Below are 10,797 nucleotides of genomic sequence, written 5' to 3'. Positions count from 1 at the left end.
CCTTGATGTACCTAGAGTAACTACTATTCCTGTTTCACAGACAGGAAAATATGGAACTGATTGGAGAAATTACTCAAGTGGCTCAAGGTAATACAGTAATTCAAAGGTAGAAATTATAATAAGACCCAAGTTCAATGCAATTATATATAAGTTCTGTTAGAGATCAAAGATACATTTTTGTTTGTTCTAATGCATTTACATGGAGGATGCCCTGAAACCCAGAATCATAGATTTGCAAAATCGGTTTCAATGGCCTAAACTGCCACCACCTTTCAGAAAAAACCTAAAAACATATCTAACAACAAAATAACATTATCAAAGCAAAGAGATAAAAATAAATGGTGTAAAATACATCAATCTTACTAAGCAGATATCAGATATCAGAACCAAAAAATTTGTGCATAAGTCCTTCTACTTTGCTAAACATGGAGTCTCATTCTGCTGTAGTTCAACAAACTTCATATTTTAAGATTAAAATACGGAAAGGAAATCAGATTTGGTCATTTGATCAGATGATACTGGTTAAAATGACAGTTGAAGAGATGGTTGCTATGTCCTAGGGATACAGTATAGATTGAACTCTGAGCTTTAATTGACACGGTGAAGTCTATTACAGAAAAGAACTCGTGAATCAGAATCAATACAGCTTTTATTTGGGGCAACTTTGTAATTCTGTGGGTTCTTAATTCAGTAGTTCTTAATGAAAGTGTAGTTGACCAAAATCTAAGAATTATAACTGAGTGAGGTTGTTTATGGGAGGGAGCTCAGTATTTGAAGGTGTAGAACCTACCAGCTTCAGTCCCCTAAACACTGCATAAATTTTATCAGATAAGCTCCTTCTGTGTAGTAAATCATGAGAGTGAAATGAATCCAGAATAGTCCCAAGACATACAGTAAGAACCAGATTAACTGTAAATTAAAGAAATTAAAAATGGTCGAAGTAGAGACTCTAGTTTGTTTTAAAACATCTTATTTCATCTCCAGATAGAGTTTGCTTATAAGTTTAATAAGAATACTTTCTGAAGTCTGTAACTCATGCAAGAACTCTTCAGGCCAAGATAAAACAGATAGGCATTTTTGCCATGTGCTCACATTGTTTGCTTTGTCTATATCCTGCTTGTGATAAAATTTCCAGTATTCAGTTCTCTTTACAGTTTTTTCTGAGTCATCAATTTAAAAAAAAACAAAACCAGAATCACACATAGACATTGGCATTCCTGTGTCTAATTTACAGAAAAAGCAAAATACCATTAAACATATCTACTAGACTCTATTTTATAAAAATCTATGATCACAGATTTATCCTTGAGATGACTCAGGAAAAAAAAAAAAAGAATATTTCTCTACATTTCACCTAAATGTGGAAGAAACAGTTTAGGAAATTAAAGGGATATCTAAGGCCATGCATTTCACTTCCTGCGATCTTCCTCATCTACCAGGAAGATATACACATGTATGTAAATTGCTGCTCATCACAATTCCCACTTATTTTGCCTTCTTTCTATACATGCAAGCATAGAGCTTATGCAGTCATATCTCCTAATTTTCTTCCTTTATTAATTCTGACTTTTTTACAGCTTTTAGGAATAAGAAAGAAAGCAACTTTTTCTGGACCAGAGATCATCTATTCAGGGCTTAACATTGGGAAAGTGAGAGCAAGACTACAAACAGCTAAAACTGGGAATTTCCAGTTTAATGGAAAATTCTGGTATTTTGATTATTCTGAATCAGAACAAACTATTTCAAAATTTCCCACAAAGAAGAAATTAAAAACAAAAAACACTTAAAAAATGCTTTCAGAAATGTTGAAACATTTTGTTTGAGCTTTTTAGTTTTGTTTATTTAATATTACTTCTCATATTTTGTATCTTTGCATCACCTTCATAATACACTATACCTCATTTCATGCCACTTAATTAATGAGTAATTGCCATAATATATTATCATTTTAAAAAATGTAAGTGTTTAAATTGTGAACAAATATATCCAGTAGCTGATGTATATCTCATTTGAGTAGGAAAATAAGGTCAATATTTGGCTTTGTATCATTTTTAGCAGCATTTGTTTCTAAAACTAGAAATAACATGGAGATATTCAAATTGTATTAATATTAATTATTAATATGGAGATTATCAAATTAGTAGCTACTTTTATTTGTACTATAAATTAAAATTACGCAGTACTTTATTGCATCAGAGCATTCTCACCATGCTCTCTGCATCCTAGTCGAAAGCAGTAAAGTCCTTGCCACCTTTTGATCTCAGCAAAGCTATTATTCTTACTCTACAAAATGTGAAATACTCAGTAATTTCAGTTTACAAGTCCATGGATTAATTCTGACCTGTTACTAACATCGATTCTTTCTACCACTACTGCCTACAAGCAGTAATTCTGGACTGAGTTTCTCACACATCCATCCTGCTCTTGAAACACTTATGCTTTTCTTCATCAGCGAATGCGAAAGGTTTCAATTTACATGACCCTCTCTAAAATCCAATCATGAAGCTTGCACTTTCCCTCTTCGCCCAAGTGAGAAACTGTTTTTCATGGCACTGCTCTCTCCTTAGTGTCTCTTCAACACTGGCAACGTAATGACAGCTCGGATTGCGTGCCCTCAGCCTTCCCACCACATTTGTTACTTGGATTTCATCTAGCGACAACACTACTTAGGTCACCATGAAAAAAGGTGTTTGAGGGGTTTTTTTTTTTAAAAAACAAATGAATTAGTAAGATGATTTTGTTCTTGACTTCTCAACTTTTAACTTGAAAGGAATTTTCCATGATATACCTAACTAATCACTAACTTCAACACAAATTTCATATTAATAAGATACACCCCTTCACCACTTTCTTCAAAGACAATCTTGTCTCTGCTATTTTCACATAATGAAAAACAGCTGTTCACCAGCCACCATGTTTATTGTCTTCTTCCATGCTTTATCCCACCATGCTCTCTACCCTATCACCCTCTCAGGTGATATCTATTATAGTGGTTCTATCTTGGTTCCAGAAAACTTGTAATCCCGATGTAAAACATGAAAAACAGCTACAAATAACTGCATATAGGTAAGAGTGATCTAATACAGAAGAATGCAAGAGGCATGCACACTGGTTGCCTTACTATACTTCAGATTTTTTCAGGCATTGTGGCAATCCTCCTACCCTTTTAAAAAGGATTTAAGGAGGGACAATATATTAATTTGGATAAATGATTATTTCTAGTTTTGCTATCTTCTATAAAATGGAGTTGTCCCTGGAAAAATTGACATAGGAATTCTATAGCTTTAGAGCATGTTAGTGATATCATATGGATATTAAAGTGTAAAAGATGAGGATCAGGACACATAAATTCCTAAATACCTTGTTACATCTCTCACTCATTTAACATGTCTTTGTGGTCATTATATCACTGCAGGTCATATTTAAGAAGCCAAACAAAACTATATATGTTATATTCTTTTAATGTAGAATAACTATACACATTCCAATTAAATAATTTTTTTTGACCTGGACATCTTTTTGAGTATTTTGATGACTACCATAAACTCTGTAGTTAACAGGTGCATTTTATTTAAGGGAATGTATGTAACTGCATAAGCACTTTAAAATAAGAAAAAAAAGAAATAAGTGAAGTATATCAGAACCTTAGGCTGGTGAGGTGCATTGAGGAAAAGCGTTCAGAATGGCAAACGCGATTATCAGTTGTTTAGAGACACTGTGATTCTCTGGTTACCCTGAAAGCCAAAAGTCGCATCTTCTACTGCATCCTACTCTCATGCCAAGAAAGGCCTGGTGAAACCTAGGAGAAAGCAAGCTGTGCAGAGAGAGACAAGGGTTTGCAGCTCAGGCACTGGGGAAGTTATGAATGAGTGGTATTCCTTCTGTTATTCAGGAAGAAAAAGGCAGAAGTATGGGCACCCACCTGTAGTACAGTAAAAGCAAAAAAAAAAATGTTGTCAGACCTTTGTTAATTTGTCATCCCACATTCTTCTGCAAGACTTGTGAAAAAAGTGATACATGTACTATGAGTAGCATCAGGCTTTATCAAGCTATGTGTAGAATGGTGCCACTATGCAGCGACCTCTGAAATGCAGAGGGAAGAATAAAAGAGACCAGAATATTAAAATATAGCACCTGCAGTACAAATGTGTATTAGAATACTCAAACTATTAGTATTACCTGAACTAAGCAAACTTACCTCAAAGACCCCTGTGATTCTGCCTTTATGTTACATTAGAAGAAATCCCTTTCAAAGATTAATCAGCTTAGCTAACCATACAGTGTTTAAAATTGCACAGAGCAGAGTATGAGCCATTCATAGACGATACAAATAACTAAATGTGTCCTTTCTGCCTGGCAAGCATCGTATAGTTCAAGGTGGATCTGAAAACTAAGAAGAGATCTGGGCCAACATGATCTCAATTGTTATTTTCAATAATAAAGTACAGCTAGCACCTCAGCATGCAACTCTCAGTTGAGTGGAAGCGAACAGGGACAAAATGCAATGTTCTGAAACAGCTTTTATGGAAATCATGCACTGTTTGTGACATGTATTTGGTCTCTGGAGATGCATTCTTGTTTAGTCCTCTACTTTTAAATGCCATCTTACAAATCCAAAGGGTAACAAGTACAAACTGTATCTATAAAACAACATCACAACTTTATTCTCAATAGCTAAGTATTGAAATGCAAGCATACATTATAAATAGAAAAACAGCTGGCTTGGAGCACATTGCAAGCCACTAACACAGTTGAGGGATTTGAATGACATCATAACCCGTGAGAGCATGTTGCTGGCCAGCTGGTGTTATTTATAATATACTCATAATTGAGGAAAAATAAAAAAGGCAAAACTTAGGTATTGCAGAACTAATAAAGTTGAATTCTCTCTTTCCCAGTGTCAAGTAAATTGTTATCAAGAGTAATTTGAAGCTTACTACTCAAAAGGGGGGAAATAACATTATAATTACAACAGCAGATTTAATATACACTTCATGGAAGCCCCCCAAACTGGGCTACTTGTGCTACTATATTTATAGTACTGTAAATTCTAGGAAATTATATGATTTCCCCTGTGTGGTTGCTGAAAGATCACAAAGCTATTTTGCCCTATTTACAAGTAGCACTTAACAATTTTGTTATTTTTAGCAAATTACAAACTGCTATTTTAGGGTTAATCACACAGAGAGTTGGAGGTTTTAATTGTTACTCAGCATATAGGCGTGCCAAGTTTAATAACATAAAGACGCGTTAAGAAAAACATAGATAACTGACTGCCTGCTTTTCTGTACTATATAAATAAAATACCTATGCCTCTATGCAAAAATAAAATGTGTGTATATACACAAAGGTATGCATATATACAAACATTGCCCCTAGGTATATAAGTTTTTATGTATTTGAAATGCAGACACACACACACATAAATACAAATGCACACACGGCTATCTGAAAGTTGACTAGAATACATCTTCTTATTTTTCATGGCAGCACAAGCTCTTTTTGTCTGCTAACCCCTCAGTCACTAATTCACATTTTTGTAAAGGGAAAAAAATATGCTTCTGTGCTCTAGTTTTAAAATGCAAAGGTATGATGTTATTTGTCACCATGCCCAAAAAAGTCCTTACTCGGTAACTTTGCCAGAAGAGGGAGAGAGAGAGAAGGCAAATGCTCCCCCAGCTGTTTCCTGTCTACAGTGTCTGTGTAATGTAGATAAATGTGAGGATTTTCTCTAAATCCCTCTTCTGTTTGCTAAATCTCACTGTCACTGCTAAAATCAGAGCAGATAGAGCCTGCGCAATGGAATAAAGTCCTCAATATTGAAATGTGACATTGCTCTCAACATCTCACATCTCTCTGGATTTCTTTTTTCTCATCATTACTGCTAACAAATTCATTTCCAGACTTTGCACTTTTAAGAAGCAATGGAAAAAATCAACAGTCTTTCAACACAATTAGTTAAGTGCTGCTTGTGTGATTTCTTGAAGGTAAATCTTTATTACTATTTCAAATAATTTTTTAGTTTTATTTTGCTGTGTATTGTCTGCTTCTGGTTTGAAGAGTATTGTGCACTTTTCAATAACATTATTTTAGAACTGAGAATTATTTATAAATTGCTGAACATGCAATTTTATGTGATCTGGAAAATGGCTGTATGTAATAGTTGCAATTACATAGATGACTGTAAGGGTAAACTATTGCAAATACATGTCTTAAATTTCACTTCTATTCAGAGAACTTTGTAATATTTCAGTTATGTCATTATTAAAAGGTCCAATTACATCATTGTCTATATTGTTAATGAATGCTTCTGAAAACAAGAACTTTTAGCTATTTTCTGCAGGTGCAGGGTTTTATAGGAAAAAAGGTATTATTCAAATGTTAAGTTTCTGCAGTTTTATTATACACAATTACAGAGAAAATGTTCATGCTTTCACAAGGAAACTTTCAAGGGATGTTGTCACTGCAGCAATTTTCTGGCAGCATCGTAGCATTTGCTTGTTTTTTGCTTTCATAAATTAAAAGTAAATGAGAAGTTCAGTTTGTTTTCTACATTAGAAACCAGCTGCGACTCTTGCTGACCTTGCATATTTGTACAGCTTAAGCAATTGTACATAAAGAAAATGGAAATTCCCTTACATGTTCATCTCCAAGTTCTCCCTTCTAGGGAGGGCTGTTTCAGGAAAGTTTGCATGTGAAGTTTCATGTTATGACCCTATAATTTCTGCACAATAATATAAACTGTCTTAGGTAAATTTGACTTCAGTAGGTGCATTGACCTCTGTTTCTGTCAGTTGGCTCCAGTTCAACTTTCCATTATCAGCAAATTTATATCCGTCAAGAACTTTTTGTTTTTAATATTTTGCAAGGAGATTTATGCAATTGAAAGAATTATCCTGTTTTAATTGTTTAAGGCCTAATTATTTTTTTGCAATGTCTTACACTTAAAACACACTTATCTCATTCCTTAATGGCCTAATTACAGGTCTGTAATTGTAATGGATGAAATCATTCCCTTAACGTATAAGTGGGTATCCCTTCCAATATACTTGAAAGATGAAGATTTTTTTTTTTTTAAGTATTGAGCAAGGCACTAAGAGACATAAAAGTAATGTGCTAGTTCCTCAGCTGTGCATCCTGCCAAGCTTCCTTGGAATCAATGGAACATATTGATTTAGGTTAGCATGTAGCCCAGATTCTTTACTCAAAGTTAACAGTATTTAAACCTTGATCCGCTCTAGAGTATATAGGCTTTATTTATATAATAATCACTAGTGAATACTGTTATTGCATAATAATTACATGTTTCTACTATGATTTGATAATCAGGCCCACCCTCTCTGTAGTAAAATGTAATTTTGAGTATATATCTTTTGACTTCTTTCTATAGAATATACTGTCCATAAATATGTTGCCCCACTCCAGGTATTTATAATTATTGCAGTTGTTCTTACATGTTACTAAAATGACTGATCACGTGAAGTATTCTTATGCACAACTTTTGTCAACTGATAGTTTTTTAGGCAAAGAGGACTTACATAGAAGAATTAAGAAGTAAAAGAGATGTAGAGTGTTCATATATGACATTCCTTTGTGGTGCCACTCTTCTGGACTGTTAAAAGAGGAATGCAGCAAAAGCTGGCTATTTTACTGAAAAAAAAAAAGGAAATTCCAGCTGTGAAAATATGGTCATTCTATGCAACTAAAAGAAGTGCTTAACCAGGCTCATCTTGAACCTGTATTCAATTTCCTAATGTAATTAGATGCTTCAATAAACCCCACCCACATGGCAAAGCTTTTTCTTTTAAGCTCTCAACTTTCTAGTCAAATTGGGGATAATGTAAGTATTCTGCTTGATTGTAGAGAACCTGAAGCAATATTGGATTACAACTTTGTATTTTCTCAAGAATATTCCCCTCAGACATAAAGTGGAACTTTGATTTTATCACAAACATATTGAATCAATTAATGTTGTGTTTAATTAAAATGATGAAGTAAAGTTAAAGTTTTAAACTATGTTTTGGATGTAGTTTTAATGAAACAGTACTTAATTTATCAAATAATTGATTGAGCCCTAGAAACGTGTGAGTCTGTTTTCTTTTCTGCAAAGTTTTTACGTGTTTGAAAGTTCTTGACTGTTGTTAAATTTGGAGATAAAGTTAGAAATTCTCTGTGGTTTATACTGTGCAGCCTTTTTGGCTTCCACTAAAGGAAAAACAGTAGATAATCTGTTTTGTCATAGTTCAGTGCTGATATTTATCTGAAAATGCAAGCCAGCTGAGAAGTCTTGAAAAATAAAAAATTGTTAAATGTCTAAAATTTATGTTTATTTCTGGACCAAATGTTATACGAGAACAAATTGCTAAATACATAATGTTCTTGTATTTGTAATGTCTTTCAGCTTTCTGAGGCAGTGTGCTAAACAGCTTTCTGCTTTACCTCCTCAGAACTGGGAACCATCTTAAACTGCAGGTGCATCACATTTATCTTATAAATTCAAAAATATGGCAAAGGAAAAAAGAAATTGTTGTTGTTAAGATATGGAATCATTACAGGAAATAATGCCTCATGTTACCATCATTCATTTATAATCTAATCTTTTTCCATCTGCCATTGCAGTCATGTCTGTGCATTCAAGCTTGTTGGGTTTTGCATGGCAAAGTTGGCTAAAGACTCTTGTGAATGGGAAAATATTTATTCATTCTTTTTTATAATACATCATGGGATTTAGATTTGTTCATTATTGTCATAGTGGAAATAGGGGACTCATCTAGCAAGGTACTAAGATCCCTTGCCAAGAAAATAAGAATTCTTAAAAGTTATTGACTAGAGAAGACTCAATACCCCACTGGATCAGATCCCAATTGATCAGACAATAGACAATTTCATCAGTTTTTCAAAAGTTCAGTGAAGAAATAAGAGTAAATGGTCCCTGAAACCCTGAAAGAAACTTCAGGGAAGATTAATCATTTTACTTCAATTACTTTGTACTAGTTTGCTAATACAAAGCAGTTTTAAGCCAATTTTAACTGTATGTGGAAGACAGATTTGTAACTTCTTACCTGACTGCAATACTAATGTTAACCTTGAAAGAGAATGAAATTAAATTCAGATTTACACCTTTTGAAACTAGCATTTTTGGCAAGCGATCTAAGTAAGTTCAGAGTATGCATTAAGCACATTCTTCAGTGTCCTGCTGCTTTAGGTAAATAGCTCTTCCCAGTATTAAAAAAAAAAACCAAAACACAAACTCATCTTCTTTGATATGTTGGGTAAGATCTTTGGACATAAATTGATACTAAAGGAAGTGGATAAATGGAATGGTGCAAGTTTACACCCATTGAGGATTGGCCTTTCTTCATTCATAAGTACAGAATAAAGATAATTCTTTTCTCATTTACATTTGGTTATAAACTATCACCTTTGTGTATACCTACGAGGATATAATGGAGGTCAATGAAGCACGCCTGCATTTCTCGAATGCTTCCAGATATTTGCCTGTTAGTAACAAGAGACTGTAAGAGTCACTGGTTGTGGTCCTCTGCTATGGAAGGTCCCACATGAATTCCAGTAACACTGGCAAGCTGTACCTTGAAACTTGTTTTGGTTTGTCCTGGTATTTTCCTTTTTAAGGTAGCTGGAGAATCATGGAATCCTAATAAAAAACTCTCTTCCTATTAGGCCAAATCTCCTTCCATTCAGTTTACAGCCATTTATTCCTGTGCCAGTGCTGGCTTTTAGTTTAAATAGCTCTTCTCCATCATATACCACCCCCATTTCCCACAGTACATTGGCAGGCAAATCTCGTATTCCCTCAGCTTATCTGTCTAAGACAAACCAATTCGAAGTTCTCTTCCTTACTTCTATCATTCCAGGCTTCCCTTTGCCTGTCTATTGCACTCTCCCATATCCTCCTCTTCCAGGAGCAACCATAAATTGTAGTCACTACAGGGTTCCCTAACTTACATGTGAATGTGAACCAAGAATGTTCACCAGAGGAAATATTCAGTTCACAAAATACATGGACTGGAATACGTAGACCATTGCAAAATTATGATGAGACATTTCCTGATAGTACATTTATTGTCCAAGAAATTATAGTACATATTCATGCTCAGCTCACAAGGGTGCAGGAGTTATTTTCTTTAAGGCTCTGTTGGGAAATTCTGACACTGCTTTTGCTTCCTTGGCAGGTGAAGATGCACACTGTGTCCTACACCCATTTCTTCTACCTTGGGCTGTGTTTGCTTACCTTAACCAGTTCTGTTGCTGCTGGCCCAGAAACACTCTGTGGTGCTGAGCTGGTTGATGCTCTTCAGTTCGTGTGTGGAGACAGAGGCTTTTACTTTAGTAAGTCAACCTTTTCTTTCATTCAACTGCTAAACTTTTCCATGTAATCTGTTGGAGTCTTCTACTCCTCTAAATGGGCTTAGCTATGATCACTGAGGCTGCCGACTATGACTAGTATCCTTTATCTCAGAGACACTCAAGACTTCAATTACCATGAAGTCTCAGTAAAGAATAAAGTTGTGCCTGTGTTCAACCTCTCTGAGTTTCTGATGAATTTTGCTTTTCAGACTTGTTATTGTTTTTAACCACTTTCCAGCTGCTGCTATTCCACCTGCTGTATTACTGTTTTGCACTGACCTATCACTGAAATTAAATGAATGAAAGCACATACTAGACCCAAGATATTCATGAGGCAGAGGTGCATGTACCTGTTATGTCAGACTACTAGTAAACAGTTTAAATACACATTGTATCATATTAAAAACACATTAGCTTCAACATCTGGTT

General features: G+C 34.6%; 1 protein-coding gene across 1 annotated transcript in view; it reads left to right on the top strand.

The window, feature by feature from the left end:
• The first annotated feature begins 5,678 nt into the window (after positions 1-5,678).
• The window catches only part of IGF1 (insulin like growth factor 1), a 46,898-nt gene continuing 41,779 nt past the window's right edge, over positions 5,679-10,797 (top strand). Inside the window, exons 1-2 of the mRNA XM_027666538.1 lie at positions 5,679-5,987; positions 10,194-10,350. Of these exons, the coding sequence (XP_027522339.1) occupies positions 5,925-5,987; positions 10,194-10,350 (220 nt within the window). The 5' untranslated portion in view covers positions 5,679-5,924. The remainder of the gene's footprint in view (positions 5,988-10,193; positions 10,351-10,797) is intronic.

Source organism: Corapipo altera, unplaced genomic scaffold (genome assembly GCF_003945725.1).
Source record: "Corapipo altera isolate COAL_440 unplaced genomic scaffold, ASM394572v1 1, whole genome shotgun sequence".
In the NCBI taxonomy this organism is placed as follows: domain Eukaryota; kingdom Metazoa; phylum Chordata; class Aves; order Passeriformes; family Pipridae; genus Corapipo; species Corapipo altera.
This window is presented reverse-complemented; position numbering and strand designations above follow the sequence as displayed.